Source organism: Haemaphysalis longicornis, unplaced genomic scaffold (assembly GCF_048455015.1).
Source record: "Haemaphysalis longicornis isolate Haplotype H1 unplaced genomic scaffold, Haemaphysalis longicornis Haplotype H1 scaffold_8, whole genome shotgun sequence".
NCBI lineage: Eukaryota > Metazoa > Arthropoda > Arachnida > Ixodida > Ixodidae > Haemaphysalis > Haemaphysalis longicornis.
This window is the reverse complement of record NW_027526445.1, coordinates 166508365-166535231: the sequence shown is the minus strand read 5'-3', so window position 1 is coordinate 166535231 and position 26867 is coordinate 166508365. Positions and strand designations below refer to the sequence as shown.

At 50.7% G+C, this 26867-nt stretch overlaps 1 protein-coding gene across 1 annotated transcript; it reads right to left on the bottom strand.

Annotated features, from left to right (window-relative positions):
* Positions 1-301: 301 nt before the first annotated feature.
* LOC144148799 (cytochrome P450 2J1-like) lies at positions 302-26414 on the bottom strand. Its single transcript, XM_077680304.1, has 7 exons — positions 26192-26414; positions 24866-25239; positions 22393-22951; positions 20710-20909; positions 18297-18563; positions 4938-5123; positions 302-542 (listed from the first exon to the last, which is right to left on the bottom strand). Exons 2-7 carry the CDS (start codon positions 25200-25202, stop codon positions 340-342), a joined length of 1752 nt encoding a protein of 583 aa, XP_077536430.1. The 5' UTR covers positions 25203-25239; positions 26192-26414; the 3' UTR covers positions 302-339.
* Positions 26415-26867: the final 453 nt, after the last annotated feature.

Genomic DNA, 26867 nt, shown 5'->3' with positions numbered 1-26867 from the left:
CGGCTGCCGGGAAATATGCGCACTACCGCGACGTCTGCTTTTTCTACTAGGAGGTGGCGCCACGCTACAAAACTATTTTGAATTCCTCTGCTTGTTTTTGGCAGGTTTCATAACCGCGAATTTTAAATTGAGAATGACGTGATTGTTTCAAGGGCCCCATCTTTCGATTACCTTAAACGTTATAAACCGTCGAAATTTCTCCAAGCGCGATAAAAACAAAAGGAAATGTCGTCTAGGCAGCGTTCCCGCTGAAATAAATGTGTAGCTCTAAACGAGACAGAAATGACAACATCGTTAGAAACGAAAACGCATACGTAGAATATATTTTTCAACGGTATTTCACAAGGTTGTCGTGAGAACCCTGCGCTCGGCGATGAGGCTGAAGGGTTCCGCAAATCTGAGCGTGCCCTGCGCAGGGCGGAAGCCGAGGTCCTGCGCAGCAAATTCCTCCGGCACGCTGAAGCTGAACTTCTTCAGCAATTCCGTCACAAAGACGAACATCTCCGTCTTGGCCAGGGACTCGCCTATACATACACGCTTCCCTGCGGAAAAAACAAACAAACAAATGCAGATATAATACCGCGTAGTTTTCAAATACGCCGAAATATCAGCAGGCTATTAGCGGCCGTTCACAATCTCACGGCTTGAAGAAAAACTTTCTAACACAAACATAGGCGTGCACACAGGGGTGGGCATTGAGGCCATGGCTGCTCCGGCCACTAGGGCAAGGCGCAAAATTAGTGATGACATTAAACAGAATAGAGCAGTTTTATTCATGATCCCTTGCAGCCCAGCTTGGCTTTACATTTTCTGCTGACAAGACTTCGGCGGGACTGGCTCTGATCGACTGTTGTCACAGCGCTGTTGTCACAGCGCCACACGGCGCTGTGCACGCACCAAAGATGGTTGAGGGCCTCAAAAGAGAGACGCGTGCGCTGGCGCGTGTCTCGACCGGCGTGCAGCTTTATGAACTGTGCGCACGCCTCAGTTGCGATGGCGCCTAAACCAGCACAGAAACGTGAGAGCGTGTTTTTAAACTTGAAAATTTTAAACTTTATCAAGACAAGGAGGCCACCTCCATGCTCTTATTCAAAATTAAACTTCCAGTTAAGCGATATAACGGGCTTCAGCTTCGAATTATCGAGCAGCTTGTTCCATTACATAGCAAGTAAGATTGACGGGACCAGGACATCGCTTCATGTTAACCGAAAATCCCAATTAATCGAGCGTCGATTCGTATATCCCTGACTTATCCAAATCAAGCTCCCAAAATGGCTTCTTTTCTGTAATTTCGACGTCTTGTAGGAGCTACGTAACATTGAGACATTTTGCAGTGAAAAGCTTCTAATGCCACTGGTCCGAAGACGTGCAGTCTGCGCCTTGATGGCTGTGATAACTAAAATTTTCTTCCCTCAACAAGTGAATCCACGTATAACCGCATGTAGGTAATTTCAGTGAAATATCTTCGTGCCTGACGCCCTTCCTATAGTAGGAAACGTTCCACTGTTATAATTGTGCCCTCACACATTCCTTGTACATGTCCACTAAAAGCCCTACGTCGGTCTTCTCAACCCTCTATTCTAAAAGCTTCCATTAACCAAATCTAAGGATTTTTCATTATCAAATGCCACGTAAAGAGGTCTATGAGTCTGACACTTCACGGATTTTTCGATTACCAGGCTGATGGTATGAATGTGATCAATACTTTTGAGTAGCGTTTTCAAAACCCAGCCTGCCCCCCCCCCCCCTCCGTTGTGCAATATCTAAGAAACTCGATATAGATCAAGATCTGTCATGCCCCTTATGCGGTCGAATGCCTTAGTAAACACTTTGTATGCAACAGAAAGTAAGAGGGTGGGTTTGAATTTCTTTGACATTAACTTTCCTATGATTCGAATTAGGTTGGCACTTTTCCAGGCTAATGGTATCTTTAGCGTCGTAGGGCGTCCTGAGAATAATTTTGCTAGCTTTCTATAGTGCGACATCGCTACCTTCCTTTGGTGAATCCGCTTTTATTCCGTAGTCCCCTGCGCCTTCGCCCTCTGTTCCCTTGATAGCCCTTCGACCTCATCTTTTGCTGCTGCTAAAGCTTCACCAACCAAAGTGCCTTCAGCGCTGATTCCTCATCTAACGTATGCGTTTGTGCTGGATGTATTTCGGGGAAAGGGATGGCGTTGAGTGCGTATTCATAAAAAATTGATTGATTCCTCTGTCTTATGAATCGCTAAAACACGAAAGTGAAATGTGCAGCGAAATATGCAGCTTAGAATGATTTGCGGGTCGGCAGCTGTCTTGTGGGTGTGCTTGGCGAGCGACGTCCTGCCGGCGGGTCGCTTCGGCAAAGGTGTACTGACGTCATTTCCGTGATGGATATGACGTCAGCGAAATCTTGGTGTATACCGGCATCAAGCCCTTTCGTGTTAAAATATAAAACCCGAAAACGAACAACCCTAAGTATAACCAGAGTCCTTCAATGCTTTTCTGGTCACGAAACTCCGGCCGAAGTTTCATTCAGGGACAAAAGCTGCCGCTAGGATCGCCCCTGTTAACGTGAAGGCTTCGCCGACGGGCGACGACGCTTGCGGGCCGGCTGTTTCTCCGTCGGCAACGCGCCTACTTTCATCTGCTCTTCATTTCCACCTGTAAAAACGCGAGCGAAGTGTGCATGTTTTTGAGTCAGTTGTTGTCGCGTAGCTCAGCTGTGAAATTGAGGCAAGACCACGGGTGTTACTGGGGCGCATATGTTGCAGTGTTCGTTCGTTGCGGCAGGCACCGCTGCGTTCTGGCTTTGGCAAGGCGGACATCTGACGTTTTCAATTTTTGACTGGCCTTTTGCAGCCGCCTGCATGATTTGAGTTAACTAGCGCCAGAATTAAATGCGTATTCAGCCCTGGGCGACATGCTGCGCTGAGCAAATAGTTGGGCAAACATACAGCACGTTGGGTTAGCGCTGTGTTTGCGCTATTTTATGTTTATGTATTTATTTTATGTAATGTAAAAAAATATTGGAGATGCGGAAAGATGTACAGCAGGGTAAAAAAAACGCTCACAAAATGGAAGCAGCATAATGGGCGCGCGGAGGGGCCAGGGTAGGAGTAAATGCTACAGCCTTGAGCAACTTTCTCGGCTGTCCTCATAGGCATAGGGTGTCAACAGATAAAAACTAGCCCGCTCAGTGCCTGTCACACCCCTCCCACCCAAACGGCAAGTTAAAAAACATTGATTGATTGATTATGAGGTTTAACGTGCCGGCCGACGCTACACCGGCAATGAGGCGCGCGCCGTAGTGTAGCACTCCGGATTAATTTCAACCACTCAGGTATCTCAAACTTGCGCCGAAATCTCGAACACACAAGCGTTTTCTCTTTTCGCCTCCATCAGAAAGCACCTGGAAACCCGCGTCCTTGAACTTATCAGCACAACGCCTTAGCCCCTGGGCAAGCACGGCGGTCAAGTTAAAAATATATATGTATGCAGCAAAGATAGCCATGCTCCGGTTTCTAAATTCAAAATGTCTGATTGGATAACCAAAATCACAGTAGCTGCAGTCCCATCGTTGTTCAACGCTTAAGGGCACAGGGTAAGGCGAAATTTTGAAAAAATGACTTTTTGTTTTTCTTTGCAATTAGGAAAGTTCAATTCCTTGTGCACATTTTCCATATTCACACTTGCCTTAAAAAGTCTTATTTCTCGCTAAAAAGCAGTTTTCCCGTAAGCAAGTGATAAGTGCCCACATCCTCTTAAGAATGTTCTCAGGGTTTTTGTCATTTTTTTTCATCAAAAAACTTCCAGTTTCAGATCAAAATGCTTTTCTGGAACCAGATGTATTAGGAAATTGCTTAGCAGCCATTGCATAGCTGATTTTTCAGTGAGGGCAATCCAAAGACCCTGTTGCACGTTTTTTCCACATTTGCCCTTCGAAGCTGCGCACAAAAAAACATCTTTTTTGGGCTTCACACTCTAATGATTGCAACATTGGATGCTGTTCTTTCATTAAATGAAGAAGCAATACATGAGCCGGCATTTTGAAATCATTCAGACCAAAACCTGGGCGCAACACCATCATCAAGTAGCATAAAGAGGTTGACCACTAGCAAAATACTTTGTGAACAGATCTGTACGATGGTGCACAAAATAGTCAAGGAAGGACAGACTCGGAGCTTGAGCTTGAGCATCGACTCGGAGCTTGAGCTTCTCGCGCTGCAGAAGCACAGATTGCCCACTTATTTTGAACTCATCGGCTGGAATAATGTCGGTAGGGTCGAAATGTTTCTCGCACACACGAACGGTCTTCGACTCGAAGCTGAAAGCGTCCGTCTCCTGTCGTGGAATGGCTCGCTTCCACCTGTCCCGTTGTTCGCGGACGCTTGGGAGGCAGAACAGGGAAGCCTTTTCCGTTGTACTCCGATAGCCAGAGAGTCAACCAGGTACACAGCACGTCAGAGGCATGGTAGTTCACATAGTTTGCCCTTCGTGATTAGTGCAGAAAGCTATATCACACCACAAACACCACCATGCTCGCGCTCCAGCGCACTGCAAATGCGGCCGCCGCCGTCCAAGCCGCCTTCACCGGACTCGTAGCGCCACCGCGCGGGAGCTTTTGTCCCCATATGAAGCTCTCCCATAGCGTTACAGAGAAGTTTCGTGACCAGAAAAGCATTGAAGGACTCTGGTATAACGCACTGTTTAGTACTGAAGGTTGCTTTCCCGCAAGAAGACCCTGTGTGCAGGGGTGCACCCTTTACAGGCCGCTCCCTAAGTATAACGCACTGTTTAGTACTGAAGGTTGCTTTCCCGCAAGAAGACCCTGTGTGCAGGGGTGCACCCTTTACAGGCCGCTTGCTTCGTTGTACTGGCATCATTTCCGTGACGGACGTGACGTCAGTGAAATCTTGGTGAATAAAACACTTTCGTGTTTAAAAAACTGCGTATATTACCTAGGCCAAAGGGCAGGAAGGCGTCCCGCTTGTCCGGCCTGCCATGCAGCTCCTCCGGCTGCAGGAAGCGCGTGGGGTCGAAGCGGTGCGGCTCCTGCCAGAAGCCCGGATCCCTGTGCGCCAGCCACAGGTTGGCCAGGACCCGGCAGCCGGACGGCACCCGAAAGCCGCACACGGTCGCCTCCTCTGCACGTCCACCGAAGATGCACACGCACGTTAGTTACGAGTCACACTCCACGACTTCCGGCAGGGATGATGCATTCAAGGAACAATTTGTTCGTGTAGAAATAGGGAAAACCTGAGTCGTGCTAAATTGGGTCGAACCAGGTTCGTCGGGGGGAAAGGACTGTTCATAATTCTTACGCAGATAACCGCCATAGTAGGAGTGAAAAGAAAAAAACAAAAAGACCAGCATACTCAACGTAGACACCGGACGATACGATTAGAATAAACAAGCTATACTGGGGTAGCTCTATGGGTTAGGTGTGGAGCAAAGGCAATCAAGGTTGACCTCGCATCAAACTTGCCAGGTCATGGGGGAAGAGATTAATATTCTGAAGCACGGCCTGCATGGAAGCGGAATGGCTACACCGTAGCTCTGGCAGCGCCAATTACTAAAGCCCGTGGGGGCGTAACCACCTCCCGCTTTTAAATCCCTTGCTGTCAGAAAAAATGGTTGGGCGAATGCATGCCGGTGTCGCCCCCTGCAGCCCCAACAAGCACACCAAAAAGGGCACGAAAGAGCCTCGCCAATGGACGTCATGACGGGTCGCCAGGTTCGGCCCTTGTCCCACGCACCCTGGGAAAGGAGGGCAGCTTCTCGTTGCCTGCGCGGTTCTTGCGGCCACGCGAGTTCATTTCGCGGGGCTCCCGGCTGCGACGCACGATGCGATCGCTCGGGGAAGCCGCGTAGCGGCTCCCACCCTGGTCCTCCACCAGGCGCCCAGTGCTGGTGTCCCGCCGCCGAGCATGGGGTTCAGCAAGTGGTGGCAACGATCGTAGTGCCACCCGGTGGCGTCTGCGCTGCGGCGTGTCACAGCCCGCTGGAAGCTCTCGCACCTCCTTGCCGGAGCACGCAGAGAGGCCGGCGTCGACTTCGGTAGGTGCCTCCAGTGGGCTCCTAGCGTCTTGCAGAGACTTCAGCTTTGCTTTGAAGAGGCAGTTCTCTTTGGCACACTCCTCCTGCTCGAGCTCCAGCCCAGCAGTCGCTGGGAGGTCGCTGCCGTGTGTCTGAGTCTCAGTTCCACGCATACCCTGCAACCCGCGCCCGAGGAAGGCAGTCTGGGCCCACACATCCTGCCCATCTTCGTATTGCTTCATCTCATCCGCGGCCGTGGCGTGCGAGCTCCGGCTCCTGTACGGGGTGGCACGGCCTCTCCACAGCCCGGCACTCTCCGCAGGCGCCGATACTGGGTTCCCCTCCGCCGGTCCACGCTCACCCCGGAGATCGTTGCTGGAGAGGAACAGCTTCGCACTGGGGGAGGTGCCAGCAGGACGGCTGGGGAAGAGGCAGCCAAATTCGGGGTCCAGGTAGTTGAACCTGTAATCGCCTTTTGCTGCCTTGTAGAAGCCCCGGATGCGGGTCAGGCAGGCGGCCAGGATGGCAGAAAAAGCCCGCACGAGGGGTGCCTGTCGAGTGCTGAGCGGGTCCAGCAGTTGAGAGGGGCCCTTATCTTCCAGGAGCTCCACGCGCCTTACGACGCCGTGCAAGTCGGCTTCAGTCGGCGCGTCCGCATGCTTGGCCCCGAGGCGGTGTAACCCCCGAGCCAGGTGGTAGACAAACGGGTGGTCACCCTCTTCCGCCTGGTAGAAGCCCCGGATGCGGGTGAGGCAGGCGACCAGGTTGCCGGAAGTAACCCGCACGAGCGGCGCCTGCGGAAGGCTGGATGGGTGAAGAAGTCTTTCTTTTTTCGAGGGGCCCTTCTCATGCAAGAACATGGGCGTGTGCCTCAAGACGCCATCCATGGCGGCCTCTATCAGCAGTTCGGCATCCTCGAATACTTGGAGGTCAGACTCCGGGCCCAGATAGTAGACGAACCTGTAGCCGCCCTCCTCCACTCGGTAGAAGCCCGGGTTGCGGGCGAGGCAGGCGGCCAGGCTGGCGGACAAAACTCGCGCGAGCTGCGCCTGTAGAGGACTGAGCGGGTGTAGCAGTTCCTCTTCTTTAAAAGGGTCCTTCTTGTCCGGCTCCGGGAACATGCACACGAGCCTCACGAAGCCCTTCGATTCGGCCTTCGTCGGCACCTCCGCAGCCCCGAGCTCTGGGAGTTCAAGGCCCATGGTCTCGACACATTCCTGAGAGTCCACCTGTTCCTGAAGTGCGGGGTCTAAGTCGGGGGGACTTGAATCCACGTTGTTAGACGCAGGGAGGCTTAGAATAGAGGAAGGCCGATTCCACAGCCAACTGGACGCCAGCTGTGTTCCAGAATGATCTCGAACACGCAGCAACAGCCTGTGCACGCGCAGTGACGCATCTAAGGTGACGGAACGTGCAGAAGACGATGATGATCACGCGCATCCAACGTGGCAGAACGTGCACGAAGAAGAAGAAGAAGACGAGGGAGACGACGATGATAATTGTGGTGGCTGCAAAGGCGGATACCGACTCGACTACCGGTATTGGGGAATAGGAAGTTTTCGTGGTTATTAGGTGAATCCCATTGATCCCAGCGGCTTGAGCCACATCGTAGCTTAACCACAGTCTTCCCCTCCTCATCCCGAAGCCCCAATTATGGTCTGCGCCTGGTTTGTTTGAAATGCTCGAAATAAACATTTCAGGCAAATAGAAAAAGGTTCGACCACCTTTCCAATTGAGATGCGAAAACTGAGGAAAGAGCGGAGCTGGCGGTCTTCACTAGCTTTAACCGTCTTTTCTTAGGAACAATTAAAACCCCTTTCTTAAAAGAAAGATGGTTAAATAGCAAAGCTTCCCCCACGCAAGCTGGGTCAAATCAAAGTCCACAATCCACCCTGCTATGGTGCAAAATCCAAACTGTCAAAGCGCGAAGCCAAAATCCACTCCAAATCAGCCAAAATACAAAGCCAACGACCGCGCTACGAAGCAAAAAAAAAATTAGCAGTGGCTTAGCTCGGTTATGCCATGATATACGTAGCGTGAGCTAAGGTTCAGCGGGTTATTCATTCCTGGTTGTCTAGGATCAGCTGATTATGCTTACTGCTGCTAAAACGATTTCCAATCCAATTCAATCCAATCTAGTCCAGTCCAGTCCAACCCAATCCAGTCCGCTCCAGTCCAGTCCAGTCCAGTCCAGTCCAGTCACTGCTCCTCGCGCATGCGCAGCATGGCTCTCCAGGAGCCACGCGAAACGGATATCAAGCGGCTCCTGCGCATCGTCAGACTTAGCTACTGCGCAACGGAGGCGCACAACTAGGCACGCGCCGGCGCCAGTGCGTCTGCCGCGGCTATGACGACACTCCTCTGGAATGCGCAGACCGGCAAATATACAGACCCAATTCTCTACACACCCGTACTCCAATTGGATTGGATTTCAATCTAACACAATCCAATTTAATCCAATTCAAGCCAATCCGATCCGACCCAATCCAAACCAATCCAATGCTCCTCGCGCTTGCGCAGAACGACCCTTCACGGCACACGCGAAACTTCTCAACCTCGGCCAGTGTAGCTTAGGCTCCAAAAAATGCTCTGCGACCAGAACGGGGCGATAGCAAAATTGGATAGACGCCGATTTTATAACGTGGGAGACCCGGTTTTTGTTCCCACCACGGGAAGCGTTTTCTGAAGACGATATTTTTTCTTGGGCTACTTAAACGGGAAAATTTTGGTCTCTCTGTCTGTCTGTCTGTCTGCCTCTCACTCAATTCAGCCAGCTGACCAAAGTGAAGCAGATGCTGCGCAATTGTCTCATATACCTACAGCCAAATCTAAACGTCCAAGTCCGGTGGAAATGTTCAAACTTGTCATCATTGTTGAACAAGAACAAAACATTACGCAAATATGAGACAGTAAATCAATACACAATAGATATTTGCAGTGTTCCTGTATAGATGCTTGATTTTTGCGATAGAAAGTGAAATACTATATCCACTGCAGAAAAAAAAAATTACTCCGTCGTCTGCTGTCGACCGCGCCACTGTAACTTCTGGCGGCATTTTAAGAAATTAAATGGCAACAGTTACGAAAGGTTCTACTAGATATAGTTCCTCGTTCCGCTTGGGACGTACGTGAAGTAAGGAAATGCGGTTCTATAAACGTTGAAGTGTAGGGCGCCTCGCTTCACGTGCGTCTCCGCCGTATGGCAGCGCTGGCAAAGAGGCACCCGGCCTGGAGCAGTAGAACGCGGTAAATGTAAATTGACTTGAGCAAACCTCGAGCGTAGGAAAACGAAGGGAGGCATTTACTTGGCAAATGTCGACGAAATACTATTGTCTTTGCGTTGACATGTCGACATTTGCAACGAAAGGAGCAGATGTACACGGCCAATTTTTTTTCTTTCCAATTGGCTGCGCATGTTATTGTTCCCCGCGCTGCTAACTCCGCACCCGTCGGGCCTTTGGGATGGCCCAGTGGTTAGATTGACGGTTTCACGCTGTAAAGGTCCCGGGTTTGATTGCCCGGACGTCCCTGACCACATTTTTCTCTTGAGACGCGCACTCCCCCAACACCTGCTCGTGGGCCCCTTGCCTCCTCGCCACTTTCCCAACATGTTCCCCCTCTCCACTTTCTGTTAGCGATCCGCACGGAAAAAATTGGGCCCATCTCCCCGCGAGGGGGACTCGAGTAAATGCGTCGCATAGGGGGTGGGTGTATTGCGTTAACGTTTAGTGTTTGGGGAGTTGTTGTAGTGAATGCGTTGTATCAGCAGCTTCTTGACGTAGTTTGAATGAGTCAACGATATAAGGCGCGTTCGTAGCGTCCCATTCTGTGTCGGCTTTGTGGCGCAGTGGGTAGAGCACCATGTACATTGCGTTCCGCCCGCAGGGTCGAGGGATCGAAACCAGGCGCCGGATAGTATTTTTTTTATATATATAGAGTAGGGGGAGGGGTGCGAACAACGACGGTGCGGACTACGACTACGGACGTCAACGCGGGTGACATCGTGAGTTACTGAAATGCTCTGCATTTAAAAGGAGAACGCAAGATCAGATGGCGTGAAGCACGTGCACGCACATAACGACCAACACGAAGCGCAACGCGGGTCATGCATGCGTCAAGCAGATGAACAAGTCTGGTGTGCCCAGTGCGCTTACATGCGTCCGTACAAACCGCAACACCAGCCTACGTAAAGGTACTGATCACGGCACGTCAGCCAGTGGATGAGGATTAACCAATTCATTAATTGCGATAACCAAATGTCATTTCGTCCTTCATATAAGTTCAGCGTGCTTCACAGCCTGGCTGCAGCCTCGGATTGTGAAACTTTCAAATTTAATTCCTTTCTGCAGCGACAAGTTTCGCGAACGGAGCACGTACGTGTCACGTGTTCAGGTCAGGAAAAAATGCAAACACGCAAAAAAGAATAAGAAGCCATGAGAAATCTAAATACGGAAGCCGACTTCGTATGCAAAACAGCCCGCCGTGCCATTGTCTGTCTCCCCCTTACTGTCTCCGGCCTCGAGTCCCTCTAGACACGCGAGAGTAGTGGAAACTGGCACGGAATAGGTAATTAGGCGCCCAGCAGCGCGGCCTCTTCTGCGTAATTCTCCTTTCCGCGAAATATGAGACGGGAGCCAAGCCGACCTCGAATCGTCCGAGTCCATGCAACAAGCGCGATGTTGGCTCGAGGTGAACCGACGCAGCGGTGCGTCTCGAATGGGGGGCTATGTGCTAATGAACGCGGAGATGTTTACAAAATAAAGAATAAACAACAAAGGCAAAGCCACCACGGCGTTGCAAACATCTCATGCAGCGTTTAAAAAAGTGGTGGTATAAGGGGGGAGGGGAAGGGGTTGTCTAAAGAAGCTTTACCACCGTATAGGCCCGGTCTGTCGACGAAAGATAATTGTTGCCGCGAAGAATGGTTCTATTGTGAGACACCCTGACCACGCCTTTGTGCTCTTCAATACGTTACGGACATTTCCTCTTAATCAGCACATTATCATCAGTGCTAGCTCTTATGTCCCCGGCATCATCATCATCTGTACATAATCATCATCACCACTTAATGGGACTTTTCGTCCGAGTGTCCGAATAAACCAGTCACGCTTTCCATCGTCTCTCACTATACTTAGCGTGTTCGGACATTCACAGCTGCTTTCAGAAGAACCACCTGGTTAAGCGTAAAGTTTTGCACTCATAAACAACTTGGATTGACCACTAACTTAGCAAGGTAACCAGCATATATATGTAATGTTTCCTCTTATTATGGCCTTCATCTATCGGGACTCTAGAACTACTACCCATCTCACTGGGGTGTGGCTGGCAACAACAAAGCCGACAGAGCTACTGCCTCCGCGCATTTCAGCACAGTTATCATTGCAGTGCCTTTCACAAGGCGGGATGGAGCGACTTTGGTGTCATCAGTCGCCAAGAGCTCTCAGCGATTGTTGTGGACTGACCCCAATAACACCTACGTGACGCTGCACAAAACAGACACATAGTGCCGATTGCGGATGCCAAGCGGTCTGTAGAAGCGCGAGATGAAGCTGCCCTGCATCGCATCGGACCCAATGTGGCTTGCACATTTTCTTTTCAAACTTCGCCAGCCTTCCTCACCTCTGTAACGGTACTGTACAGCTCGCGAGGACCTAAAACATTCTTTGCGCATGTCCTTGCTACGAACTTGAGCGGCTTTCTCTGGGCCTCTTCCAAGGATCGCGCACTTACCCCCGTCATTCTGCGTTCCGCTTTGCGCCCTTGTTACAATGCTCCCCTCAGGGGTTATTGTTCGTGTGGGCCCCCCGAAGCGACGGCCCCAAGCCGAGGACACATGCATTTGCATGGCGCTACCGCGTCGTTTTAAAACGACGGCCTCTTGTTTTAGAGAATTGGGCCCCAAGTCTCAGGCTAGTAAGGCAGTCATCTGGCTCATTTTGCGGCTGAGTTTTACCGCCGAGTTGAAGTTGACGGTCTAAATTTTCAGGCATGTGTACATCGGCACCATGTTGGCGTAGTTTAAAATTAAACAGCTCTATCTCAAAGTAGGCAGCTATTCCAAGAGGCTCTATCACCTACTGAGTAATCATATGATACCTTTTCATGCGAGATTGCACCAGAACACAGGCAGGCAGCAATTGAAAAGTAAGCACCCTTTGCACACGAAGAAGAAGAAGAAGAAGAAGAAGTGGCACCTGCTCTGCCAGCGTGGTCGCTTGCTTCTAAGCCGCTTGGTTTCTCGCTTTCCTGGTTCAGGTGATCGGCCAACCTTCAGGCAGATTAGCGGTTGTTTGCCGTCATTCTTTTGGTCTTCTTTTCTTCCAGGTTGCTGGTTTCCGCGCCTGGATGTCTTTAGAGTCTCCTGGCCAGGGGAGTTCCCCCTGGGCGGCCTCTATTCGTCCGCAGGACGTGCAATTGGAAGCCCTAAAGCGCAGTGGGGTGGGCAGCATCCCCGTGGCCCTGGTGCCAGTAAGCGGCGGATTCATCCGGCTGAAAAACCCGCGGGCTGTACAGGCGGCACTTCGAGCGGCTACTGAGAAGTTCGAGCACATTACGGAGGTTCGCCCGTTCGGCAAAGGTGGCGTCTTGTGCCGATCGTCAGACGAGACCTGTGTCGCTGACCTCTTGAAATGTACAATGTTTGGCTCTGTTCAGGTGAGTGCATTTATCCCCCCTCACCTTGCTTGCGTGAAGGGCATCGTTCGAGGTGTTGATGTTCAGATGACACCTCAGGAGGTACTAGAGCAGTTTTCGGTAGCGGGAGTCACGTCAGTTTACCGTTGCAGCCGTGCTGTAGAGAAAAACAGGGTACCAACAGAATCTGTCATCGCTACATTTGTAGGGACCGCATGTCCATCGGAGATTAAAGTATGGCCACTCATTTACCGTGTGGAACCTCTCTCTCCTCGGCCACTTCAGTGCCACAGCTGTTGGCGTTTTGGCCACACATCCAGGGCGTGCAAATCGTCTCCCCGGTGTCGCGCATGCGGTGAGAGCCATTCTGTCGAGCTATGCACTGCCCAAGATGCCAAATGTTGTTTGTGTGGAGCGGCACACCCAGCTGACTATTCTAATTGCCCTGCTAGAGCTCAAGAAGTCCAAGTGGTTGAGGTCATGGGTAAGCGTCGCTGCTCGCGCGGGGATGCTGTTGCCATTGTCAAAGAAAGGACACATGGGTACGCTGGAGTTACTGCCAAACAATCTCCATCACTCGCTGACGCAGCCGTAGTCAGTACCATTGTTGCCGCGGTGGAAAAAGCGGTTGCCAAGATCCAACAGCCTTCCCTCGCTGACCCAGCTTTTGCTTCCGTGGTTGCGGCGGCCGTTGAGAAAAGTGTCACTTCAGTTATCACCCAGTTAACTTCCAGCATAATCGAGTGCGTGTCCCGCACAGTGGTGACTCAGCTGGCGCCATATTTGCAGCCCGCTCCGCTTTCGTGTACCTCTTCTCCCCAAGTGATCCAACAAGTTTCCACCGCCCCTGAATGTCCGCTGCTCTCAGCAGCTAATCTTGCCTCGGATTCAGTTAAAGTCTCGTCTACTCTCACTACCTCTGTGCGTGGATCCGAACATCTTACTTACGCTGAGGCTGGTACTTCGTCTGATCGTGGTGCTACGGCCGACACAGACTATTTTCCCCCCCTTTCGCCCTCTTCAGACTCGGACATGGAGCTTCAGACTTGGCCCATGGAGACTGTAAATCAGTCTAGTAAGCGTTCCGGATCACCTAGTGCCGAAACCCTGGAAGTGCAGCCAAAAGCAAAATCCAAGAAAGGTAAATCTGTTTCAAAGCCCAAGGGTCAGATATTGGAGGCTGCAGTTGCTGCAGCCGGTCTCTCTGAATCATAGGGGTTCTAAAAGTTATTCAGTGGAATTGTCGCTCTGTTTCGGCAGGCTTTGCAGATTTACTTTGTTTGTGCTCCCAATTTTCCCCAGACGTAATTTTGCTACAGGAAACCTGGCTTAGAAGCAACCAGGAATTTGGTCTTTATAATTACCGCACCTTTCGGCTAGACAGACCAACCCGAGGTGGCGGTCTGTTAAGTTTGATATCTACAAAGTTTGCTCATAACGCGAAGGTGTCCTTCCAACTTCAACGCTCTGACTGTGAAATTTTAGTGCTGGAATTGAAGCTACCTGGTTGCCTCCCTTTTTCATTAGCCAATGTTTACTTTCCCAGTGGCGTCGTTGATTCTGAACCCCTTGATTTGGCTATTGCTTCGGCTGTACCTCCAATTATCTTTGCAGGAGACTTTAATTCCCACCACGTTACTTGGGGCTTCCGGACGGATTCTTGCGGTAATCGCTTGTTGGATTGGATTACAGATAACAACTTAACATGCATAAATTCGGATTCTCCAACCTACTTTAAGGGACAAACGCAATCTGTTTTGGATTTAACTATATCTTCTCGAGGTGTTTCAGTGCCTTCTTGGTCGACCATTGATGGCGGGTCGAGTAGTGACCACATCCCAATAGTTTTTGACATCGGGTGTCCCATCCGTTTAATTAACCGCCAAAGCCGATCTTTTGTCAACTATAAAAGGTTTCAAATCTCTCTGAAGGAGTCCTTGTCCTCTCTGGTCCCACAAAACGAAGCTGAATGTGCGACAGGCCTTTGTTCTGCCCTTTCCACTTCAGCTCAGTCGTCATTATTTGAAGTGATGTCGAAGAAGTCAGTGTCGCCTAGTCCCTGGTGGGACGAAGAGTGTTCGCGCAGCTTTAGACGTAGAAAGGCAGCCTGGAAGAAACTTTGCCAGAACTTATCCCCGCTTAACTGGTGCAACTTCAAATATTTTTCAGCGGTATTCAAACGCGCTGTTTCCAATGCTAAACAGACTTATGACACAGATAGATCTTTGAGTCTCTCCAAGCCTAACAATAAGCGTGCGCTTTTTCGCTTTCTTCGATCGCGGAAAGCCGTACCCTGTCCAGATAATACAGACTCTGTGGTGCTATCTCCAGGTGAACTCTCAGAGTCCCTAGAGTCGATAGCTGATGGGCTTCAAGCTCGTTTTTCATCTTCCTTAGCGGTGTCCTTTTCCCCGCCAGACGTGGCAGACGACTTCATAGAGGTAACGCTCTCAGAGCTCGCTGATGTCATGACTAAATTGACAGCTGCAGCTCCTGGCCCAGATGGCATTACTACTGAAATGCTGAAATTATTATATAATGAAGCTCCGAATCATTTACTTAACATGATCAATTATTCTATTAGACATGCATGGATCCCCGATGTCTGGCGTCTCGCCAAAATACTTCCTGTACTTAAGAATGCTGGTCAGGGCCTCTTGATTGAAAACATCAGGCCTATCGCGTTGACATCGAACGTGGTTAAATTAGTCGAGCGGATTTTGCAGCAACGCATAATGCAATTGGTGTCTAGTTCTAGAATCTTTAGCCCAAGACAAATTGGTTTCCGCCCTGGGTGTTCCATTTGGAGTGCGCATATTGACCTTGAAAGCCGGATTAAACTAGCCCGTCGCACTAACCAGTTTTCGGCTCTAGTTACCCTAGATGTAGCAAAAGCTTTTGATAGCGTGGAATACCCTGTGTTGTTGTCCCGGTTACAAGTCCTAAACTTCCCAAGGTACATTATAGCTTGGATTTGTGAATTTCTGAAGGACAGGCAGTTCAGTTGTGTTAAATTTAATGTTACTTCCTCACAGCGGCCACAGTCTAGGGGCGTTCCGCAAGGGGCGGTCCTTTCCCCTGTTCTTTTTAACATCCTTGTAAGCGATATTCCGGTGGTTTCTGGTATCTCCACATATGTATATGCCGACGATGTTGCATTTTTTGCATCAGCTCCTGACATTCAATCACTTTACGCTTTAATGCAGTCATATCTGAACCTCATTGCCTCCTGGTTGGACAGTATTTGTCTCTCTTTGAACGTCAACAAATGTTCCTTATTAGTTTTTCCGATCTCAGGCCCTGTTAACACTACGCTCAGTTACCGGCAGTGCATAATTCCTCAGGTTCCTTCCTTAAAGTACCTTGGGATAATTTACACCAGTGAACTTGACTGGACCCCACATATTGCCCTCATTGAGGCCAAAGGTGCACGTGCTGTTGGGATGTTAAGACGTCTCAGTCATAGAAAGAAGGGAATGCGCAGAGAGACCCTTCTTATGATATACAGGATGTACGTTCGCCCCATTTTAGAGTTTGGGTGCGTGTTATTCGCTGGGTCCGCGGCGTATAAGCTTCATCGTCTGGTTATTCTGGAGCGCCAGGCTCTTCGCTGCTGCTTAGGGTTGCCTAAGAATGCAGCAAATGCAGTTGTCTACTTGGAAGCGCGCGTTCCTCCTCTGCTTAATAGGTTCCGGACACTGACTGTTGAAACTTTTCTGAGAGCTTATAGCTCTGAGGTGAACAGGGAGCAGTTTATCTTTATTGTAGAACCAGGTGCGTTTATGGTGCACCAATGGCCCAAGTCCTCATGTCCACAAAGCACTCTGGTACAGAGCCTCCTTTCTCCGTTGGGTGTAGCAATAAATCAGGTTATTCCATATAGAGACAGGAGTTCTCCTCTTTCTATCAATTTCCAGAACATTTTCCCCAAAAATGCTAAACTTTTACCAGCCCGACTGCTCAATCGTCTTCTCGAAGGTTATTTGACCTCCATGCAGCCAGGTGCTATAATATATACAGATGCCTCTCAACGAGAAGAAAAATCCGGTATAGGAATATTTTCCCTTTCCCTTAACTGGTCCTTTTCGGTTCGTCTGGTTGATTTTATCCCGATATTCTTCGCGGAATTCCTGGCAATTGTCCTGGCGCTACGAAAGCTGGATGTATCAATTACATCTCCAATCATAATTTCTGATTCTTTTTCTGTATGCTTAGCCCTTTCTTCCCCTAAAGACACTCCTCTTCTGCGGACGTTTCGGTCACTCCTGCCACCTCACTTCACTGAAATTAACCTTCTTTGGGTTCCTGGTCATGCGGGGATCACATTCAACGAGACAGCCGACTCTCTAGCAAGGATAGCACTTTCAGGTCCTGTAGTAGACGTCGTAGAGCCGACACCATTAATAACAGCAGCTAGGTACCGTAGGATGCTGAAACTCCGAGAACAGCACGAATCGGTTTTACTGTCATTAAGTGAATTTAATCATCTTAAATTCTCATGGAAACCTGAATGGTGCCCTTCACGCAACTTAGAGGTGGTTATCACAGCCTTACGTTGTCGAGTACCCCAGTTAAATAGGTACTTGCACAGGTCTCGTCTGGCGCCAACAGCTCTGTGCAGCTATTGCAACGAAGACGAGTCTGTCGAACACTACCTGTTGACATGCCGACGTTTTTCCCGACTGAGACGTCAGTCCCTGGAGGTGCCGCTTTGCAGTTTGGGGATATCACTAACAGGGCCGGCTATACTATCGTTCGGGGCATCCGAAACGGGGTTTTGCCGCCGGGATGTATGCTCTGCTCTCCTGCGCTACATTGAAAATTCTAAACGATTCTCTTTATGATTGAGATTGGTCATCCTCGCTTTAATTTTCCAGTTTTTTTTTTCTTCTCAAAACCAACTGATCTAAATTATCCTTCCTAGGCGTGTCGTGAATTGATAAGAGTACCATTCATTTTTACAATCCTCTGTTGTTTGGCCGATCCCCTGATTGGGTATGCGCCATTAATTATCAGGATCAACAACAACAACAACATGGCGCAAGGCCAGCTAGGGCAAAAAGCACCAAGAGAGCCCTTTGCGAAAGAGAAGCGGTGTTTATATATAGGAGCATAACGTATAGCTGTCTTGGAATGTAATTGCACTGGCATTTCAGCGGCCCTGACATGGTACACGACGTTAGCGTTGGGAAGAAAAGCTAGCCTGCAAAGGTTGCTGCTGATGCTTATGATGATGGCGAGGAGGATAAAGATGATGATGATATTGTGAGGTTGCGTGGCAGTGGTGACGGCCAAACTGAAGCCGAAAGAGGGCACTATGTGGTGAGCACTATGTGGTGATTACACGATCTCTACAAGGATTTTAAGTACCACCAGGAGGTGTGGTCGGACCAGGTTGGGAGGTGAGGCGCTGTTTGGTGGATCTCGCGCGTGGCTAAGCGTTTGAACCTGACCGTCTGCAACGGGCAACCGACGGATGAACCCGCATCCGGCACAGAGGGTGGACAAATCAAAAGATTCAGATCAGCCATGGCTTCACCACGTGTTTGTGGCGTGGCTTGGCTTTACCACGTGTTTGTGGCGTGGCTCTGTTTCCGAGTGATGCAGTTAAGCCACCGGGGGAGATGAGAGAAACTCCTTCTGCTCACCGAGGTTGGTCCTGAACGGGGCGACAATGTGGACGCTGGCGAAGCGCGCGGCCTCAAGCAGGCAGGCCTCGGTGAAGGGCAGGTTGTCCCTGCTGAACACCGAGCCCAGCTGGTCGGGAGAGCCCAGCACGGAGTCCATCTCCTGCTGGCAGCGCTCCTGGGCCTCCGGATGCCGCGCCAACAGCTTCAGCGTCCAGCACAGCTGGGCCACGCTGCTCGCGGTGCCCGCCACCAGCAGGTCCACGCAGATGGTCTTAAGCCTGGGGACTGAATAGACGTGAGAGCGGGTGTACTTCAGATTTGGAGGAACCTGCAACACTTTACTTTCCCTTCATCTCAATGAAATTCTAGTTCCACTACACGGCGCTGCGGGCTTCGGAAAGTAAAGCTTTAAGAGCTCGACAAAGCTTCCGAGCGCTGTATGGCAGCATGCATTTAGAACAATGTGATCACAGAATCTTGATTGCAAGACGAAAAAGAAACAAATTCAAATAAGAGAGGCGTAAGCAGGGTTTCATTATGGGGGAGGGCAAAAATGAAAAGGAGGGGGGAGGCTTGAAATAAGGAAAAATTGGGCCCATCTCCCCGCGAGGGGGACTCAAGTAAATGCGTCGCATAGGGGGTGGGTGTATTGCGTTAACGTTTAGTGTTTGGGGAGTTGGTGGTAGTGAATGCGTTGTGTCAGCAGCTTCTTGACGTAGTTTGAATGAGTCAAGGATATAAGGCGCGTTCGTAGCCTTTCATTCTGTGTCGGCTTTGTGGCGCAGTGGGTAGAGCACCATGTACCTCGCGTTCCGCCCACAGGTAGTGAATGCGTTGTATCAGCAGCTTCTTGACGTAGTTTGAATGAGTCAAGGATATAAGGCGCGTTCGTAGCCTTCCATTCTGTGTCGGCTTTGTGGCGCAGTGGGTAGAGCACCATGTACCTCGCGTTCCGCCCACAGGTAGTGAATGCGTTGTGTCAGCAGCTTCTTGACGTAGTTTGAATGAGTCAAGGATATAAGGCGCGTTCGTAGCCTTCCATTCTGTGTCGGCTTTGTGGCGCAGTGGGTAGAGCACCATGTACCTTGCGTTCCGCCCGCAGGGTCGTGGGATCGAAACCAGGCGCCGATAACTATTATTTTTTTTATATGGTGCAGGGGGAGGGGCGCGGACCTGTTGTTGAGAGCGAGGAGGGTAGCGTGATGCGGGAGAGGAGGAGTGGGGGAGAGGGCGCACCTGCGCGCTGAGCTGTTGCGGACGGACGGCGGACGGTACATGTGAGTTAAAGAAATGCTCTGGATTTAAAAGTTGTGGGAATCGTGGAAACCCGCGATCCCGACTCGGTACGCGGTCTGTGCTCCGAGACGAGCGGCGGCGGCGGCCGGCCGCTCGGAGCGGGGACATCACGGCGTGACTATAGTGATATTCTAGGCACTATAGCGTGACGGCGTGCGGCGGTGGAGCGACCCGGCTCTCCCCTTCAAGCCTGGACCGACCATCATCCACCGGTAGCGCCGAGGTCGAACGACTCCGGCCGCTCGAGCAATGCGGGACCCTTCGACGAACTAGAACAGGGGAGCGCTAGGGTGGTTTTGGGAAGAAACCCCCTCGGGGGCTGGCGTCGGTTGCCTTTGTCTCTTGGCTGCCTCTCACGCCGTTGCCACGGCGGCCGCCTACGGAGAACCGTCCCAGTCAGACCCACACCCCAAAGTACAAAAAGAATAATAAAATCAAGAAAAAACAAACAAGCCTAAACAAGAAAATATTTCAGTAAAAAGTTTCCGAATGACGCCGTGCTCTACGTAACCGTTTGAATGTTTTATTTTTCTCCCAGTGATTTCCTTGGCAATCAAGAGCATACACTGAAGCCACATTTACTTGGGCGTACCTTACGACACAAAAGAAATTACAGGTTGTCCTTATTTTATGACAGGCAAAGTTAGTGGCCTCGTGCACGCAATCCCTCCCCCCCCCCCCTCCCCCCCCCCCCCCCCCCCCCGTGTGTGCGCTTGTGGTAAGGTGATAAAGAATCACATTTAAAGCAAACCAGTACGTTTGCTTTGGAATCTAGAGGGATGTGCAGAACATTCCCGTTGTCACCGCGGCAGGGGGAATAAGTGTGCAAGTCTCCGCCGATCAAACGGTATACCAGAAACCGAATGCTTAAAATGCCCTAAATGCTTCAGAGACGCCGGCAACGAAATGGCGCGAACGAGACCACGACCGGCTTTCACAAGACATACGCGAACAAGCACCGTTAAGGGCGAGAAATTTCAGACTAAGGAAGTGATGACGGTAATTCGCGCTTAACGGCCGTTTTTCATGGTTGACCAACCAGCTCGAACCCGCACGTTCTCCAAGTTGCGTGACATTAGCGAGTCGTGTGATCAGCCAAGCCACATGCTGGATGGATACGGTCGGACAGGCGTACTGGTGAAGGTGCTGGTGTGCAGCGTCCCTTCCTCCATGGCGCGTCGTCGCTCGTCCAGGTAGACGTCCATGTAGTCCCTGAGCTGCGAGTCGTCCAGGCTGGGCTCGTGCTCGGCCACCAGCCGCTCCAGCAGCTCGTCCAGCTCGCGCTTCAGGCGCTGCAGCTCCTGGAAGCCCGGCTGCAGCTCCACGGGGGAGGCGCTGCACGATGCACGCGGCGTCATCCATCACGATTCAGTTATGCATTCGTATACTTATATACAATGCACTAAAACCTTGTTAGAGTGAAATCGCTTCATTACAAGTCTCGCCTTATTCGAAGTGTTTTATGGTCGCAACCGCAGTGCGGGGAAAGCAGATCACCCTCTCTTTTAACGAGGCACCGCTTATAACAAAGTCACGCTTGTGCCCAGGGCTTCAATATAGCGAGGGTTTACTGCATGCGTACATACGCATGTATGTATGTATGTATGTATGTATGTATGTATGTATGTATGTATGTATGTATGTATGTATGTATGTATGTATGTATGTATGTATGACGCCCGTGTGTACAAGATTTCGGCGCACGTTAAAGATCCCCTGGTGGTCAAAATTAATCCGTAGCCCTCCACTACGGCGCGCCACATCACCTGCGTTGCGTCGGCGCGTTAAACCCTACAATCAATCAATCAATCAATCAATCAATCAATCAATCAATCAATCAATCAATCAATCAATCAATCAATCAATCAATCAATCAATCAATGTATGTATGTATGTATGTATGTATGTACGGATGTATGATGTGTGTATGCATGTATGTATGTATGTATGTATGTACGTACGTATGTATTTATGTATTACATACATACATGTGCATAAATACATTACGTACATACATACATACATACATACATACATACATACATACATACATACATACATACATACATACATACATACATACATACATACATACATACATACATACATACATACATACACGCATACATCCGTACGTACGTACATACATACATACATGGTCGGCTTAATCTATGGTGTGGGAAAGGGAGTCTGCATTTTGGCGGAGGGGTCGAAGTTGTGAACAGCGTCTTCCAAAAAGCATGTCATTATTTTGGAAGACGTGTCCTTTCGAAGTATAGGTATTAGAAATATCTTGCCTGGATGCGCCCGCGTTGTTTACACGCTGAGAAATTTCGCCCCATGTAGTTATTGGCTATCCACCGGTTGGTGGGTGCGAACACGATGTGAAGCTCTGTATAGTTAAGTCTTGGAGTGGTCGGCTTACAAAACGCACTTACTGGACGAGGGCATTCAAGGTGCGTGAAACGCCAAGTCGTACATCCCCTCACGGGTATTCCCCAACTTTCAGCGAAGTACCCTCCTGACGTCTTGAAATAGACTTCAGCTGGCATGAACAGGCGAGAACTTCTCTCCTACGGCAGTGCCATGATGGCAAATCAGAAATACAAATCTTCAGAGGAAATAAAAGGGAAGCTCACAACGAGGCGGAATAACACAAATTAACCCGCACGAATCACGCCTTCCAGACTGAAAAATACCTTTGGTTGTATCAGCACGAAATGACAGAATTTGAAGGATGGAGGTGCCGACAAGAAAAATGACAAAAAGACAGCGTATACTGCAAATGAGGTCGTCGCCAACGTTCGGAGGAACTTACCGCGTCCACAGCTGCGGCAAGACGTCATTATTGAGCAAGGGCGTCAGCCTCGTGACGACGCGGATCAGGCGAGCCAGATCGCCTTCCTCCTCAGGCTCCACCGAACCCGATGCTTGGTCCTCTTCTGGCGCAGCGTCGTCTGCAGACGAAATATCGTCTGCCTGCGAAGTATCGTCCGCCTGTAATGTATCACCTGCTGGCAAAGTGTCGTCTGCTTGCGTAGTATCGTCTGCTGTCGAAGTGTCGTCTGCCAGGGGTGCACAATCGTTGCTTCCAGGACGCTCGCCTTCTGCTTTCTTCTCACAGCTACAGACGTACTTCTTGGAGTCGAAGTCGACATCGAACAAGAGGCCGGCCATGGTCGAGACGACGGCCTCGAAGAGGAGCGGCTCCGGGTCAAAGGGCTGGCCGCCCTGTGCCGCGACGCGTCCCACCAGCCTGTGGGCCGCCTCCTGGACCCGGTCGAGGACGCTCAGCTTGCCGAAGCAGAAGTCGCGCAGCGTGTGCAGCACGAAACGCCGGTGCTCCGTCCACTCGTGGCCCTCGCTCTCCGAGATACCTGCGCCGAGGGGAAAAGCGGCCACGCGCCGCGGTATTGGTCAATAAATAGTCTGAAGCAGTTGTCACGCAAGCGTGTACAGAGGCGTGATCGGCAACGTAGCTTGTACTGAAACAGAAACTCAGCCAAGATTGCCACATCAAGGCTGAAACTGCTCCAGATAAATATGCTTGAATCTGTGTAACCAAAGTTGCATCGTCATATGAAATGTAGAGTCTTTTCAAAATTTTCTAGGCCATGCAAAAACGGCAATGTCCACAAGAAATTCTGAGAGCAAGCTTACCTCTCGAGCGAGGCTGAAGCATCTTATGTTAGGAAGCTGGAGGAAATGCCTGTCTAAAATATTCTGGTAACTGTTGATCATTAAACTATTGCTTTGAATTACTTGTGGCCCATGGACCTAAGGTACGGCCTAGAAAATTTTGACAAAGACTGTACGTAGTTCAATGATGGCGCTCTTTGAACTTGGCTATGAGCGGGCACTGTGCACAGGAAACGAAGTTGACAGGTGCCCTGTGAAGGAACTTGCAACTCTTAAATAGAAGCAGAATGTGGGGGGGCAACAGTAGGACCGACCCGCATCCTATGCTACAGGTTTTCTAAAAGTGCGTGTGTTCCCGCACTGTTCGGCAGAGTAACTCTGTGGCAAGGGTGCAGTGCACACTATCCTGAGTGTCTTCTGATATTAGGCGACTGCGTAAGAGCCTAGCAGGATGCTCACAAGGTGCCTATTTGATTTTGCTGTGTGCGTGCGATATAGAAAGGCCCTGTAACACAATATGTCAGCGAGGGCTCATAAAATGTATTGCTTCCAGGCCCCCACCCTCATAATCTTCTTTCTCCTGCTTATCATTCATCCTCGAACGTCTCCTGTCGCTGTCCCAAAATGTGTCGACTGCCCGTTCCTGGTGGGTGCTGTCTATAGCACATCTGATCTGCCCATACGAAAACATCTTTGACGACCATACTACGCATGCGCACCCCACCGGAACGCACGTGTACCGCCAGGGGTCGCGTCGACGCGGGAGCAACCACGTACAAATGAGGTCCTCGAAGGAACCCACTGGATGTTCAAAAGCCACGATAAAATGAGAGAGTGTCGTTCAATGTCCACTGTTGTGATTCCATTCGATAAGAATGCAAATATATCCTCGAACACTACCCCCTCGAACGCCGCTCCTTACCCCCTCCCCTCCCCACGACAAGTTGACTAAGGAAGAAACGACCACCTACCGCCGCCTTCAAACCAACACATACCCGTATACGGTATCCTCCTCCACGCCATCCACCCAACCTCCTACTCCGCCACCTGCAAGTACTGTCTCCAGCCCCACACACTCTACCACATGATACGGGCGTGCTCCTACACCCCATCTCCTCCCCTAACCATGAGCAGTGGGAAGGCATGCTAGCCAGCCCGGACCCCGGCGATCAGCGTCGGCTGGTCGAAAGGGCCCGCCAGGCAGCGACCGCCTAAGAACTTCTGGTCTTGCTGAGACTCCAGAATTCAGATACAAATAGAGTTTATTCCTCCTCCTCCTTGAGACGTAGTGCACGGTTTCTGACCACGAATTATGAACTTTAAGAAATATAGGAACGCCTGGCGTTACAAGGTATAGCACTTTCACGCTCTCATCCAGCCAGCAGGTCCTTGCCACCGCATCAATTATTACTGCGCCAGCAGCCCTATCATTTCGCAAAAATCCGGTGGCATTGTGTTTAGAAAGCGAGGGCGAAAGTGGAGAAGGGGGCAGAGTGACACGATTCTAAAGGTAGTGGAATGGGGACAGAATGGAGTGGAGGTGGATCGAGATATAGTCCGTGAACCGAATTCAGTTCACCAATATAACTCCGTAACACAACCGGTATCGAACTGCCTGCGCAGGTTTAGGAAGCCTAACGTTTGTACGTTACCTTGGTGGTCCAGGAGAAATCCCATCGCCGTGGAATCCCGCGGTCTTCCCACGAAGCAGTCCCCCAGCTTGACGTAAGCTTCGCGGATGGCCGAGTAAGAACCCAGGTGCACGTAGTCCTTGCCCAGCAGACGGAACATAAACACGGGGCCGTACTCCTCCGCGAGAGCGTCCAGCTGTTCCAGGGGCTTAAGGCCCAAAGAGTAGCCGATGAGGGGTAGCCCCTGCGGTCCGGGAGGCAGGTCGGAGTCTCCATGCCTCGGCTGCCGGGATCTGTCCAGCAGCCAACGGAACACGAGCAAGGCAGCGCCAGAGGCGGCTACCAGGAGTAGCCACATGAAAGCCACGTTTCCTTGAGTGCGCTACACGGGTAACCTGCAAGCGAGTGCGCCAATAAAGTGTGACATCGTGAGGTTGATGAGGTTTTGCATTGCTATTGCACGAAATATTTAAAAAAACGTTGCGTACAATTGTAGACAAAGGCATGATTTAGGTCTACCGGAAGGTGAATAGCCTTTCGCGTGCTGAGGATTGAACACAACGTGGTTCTGCTCACAAAGTGATGCCAAGACGACTCTCTAGAGCAGGATGTAAGCTCGGAAATAGAATCGTGCCAGTTAAAATCCACCAAACTGACAGATGTCTTTCTACATGCTGTAAGTAGCCTGCCCCAAATCAAATCATCACAAGGAAAGTCCAGTATTTGTTTTACTTGCGACACTAACTGTTTTTTCTTCATTCTTTGAAGGCAAAAATTTAGGGAAGTTTGAGTCTCTGCGCTGTTCGGCCACCAGTAGTCTCAACCTCAAAAGCAAGAAACAATGTTCAAATTAAGCGGGCTGATCACTCCCGCAGTACGGGATTACCTCAACACGTGCACATACCTTACGCGCTGACGCAACAGAAGTCGTTCTCGACGCCTGTGCCCCCATGACGTCACTCTCAAACTCTCGAGAAATAAACGTTTGTTTCTATGCTGCTTTCTGGCAAGCTTTTTGAGGCAACGTGACGCCATAGGCGCCTTCTATAAACCGGTGTGCCATTTTCCAAGAGACACGTCATCGACTGCCCAGCTACAAACCCCCATGTCTTGGCCCGCGTTCAAACACAGCGAACTGCGCGCTTCCTCAATGCGCCAGCCGGTTGGACAGATAACTTATCTGATAGCAACTGAGTTTGAGGAATCTGGCCTATGTGAGTGGTTCCGTTCGCTAAATGCGACGAAAAGTTGAGCGACCGCAGGCAAGAATCCACAATTCGAAGCGAGGCACTCAACGCGCATACTATGTAACAGGACGTGCGCACCGCCCTCGATCATATCACTGACCTGAGACGACGTGTCGACGGCGCGAGCTCGTGCATCAAGGAGGGATAATCCGTCTGGCCACAACAAACCACGCGACAGTCCTGCCCCAGCCGCGTTGCAAGCTCACAAACACGGCACGCGAACCCTCTCTGCGCCCTCGGCGCTCAAAAAAAGAACCCTCGCCGGGCCCATGGTGCGGCAAAAACTGCCAGCAGGCTTCAGAGGCGCGTTGACGACGTCGCGTTCGTGACGTCTTGTGCTTCCTCACGGGAGGTCCCTCTCGCCCACAGGGGTTTGAACCTCTCTCTCTCTCTCTCGCCCGCACTCCAGGCATAGCTTTGCTATTTTTTTCTCGCGGTGAATGCGCACACAAGAGCAGCCGCTGTCAAGACTCCTAAGCAGTGGCTCGAAGCAGGGCCTCGTGTTTCTGTTTGGCGTCCGCGACGAGTGTAGCAGACGCCGGCAACCGGTCGTCTGCTGGCTCTGTTCCAAAATGGCCCAGAAGGCGCGACTTTCCGGCCTTCCGGACTTGGCGGTGCGGGGCACGGCGCTCGTGAAGCCAAGCGAAATGCAAAAGGTCGCCGCGTCTTCGGTCTTTTTCTCGCGCTAAAGCGCGGACGAGCTGTTTAGAAATAGAAGAGTGGCGGAAGGCGCTCTGCTAGGCGGAGCCGTAAATCAAGCCCCGTTGTTCAAGAGC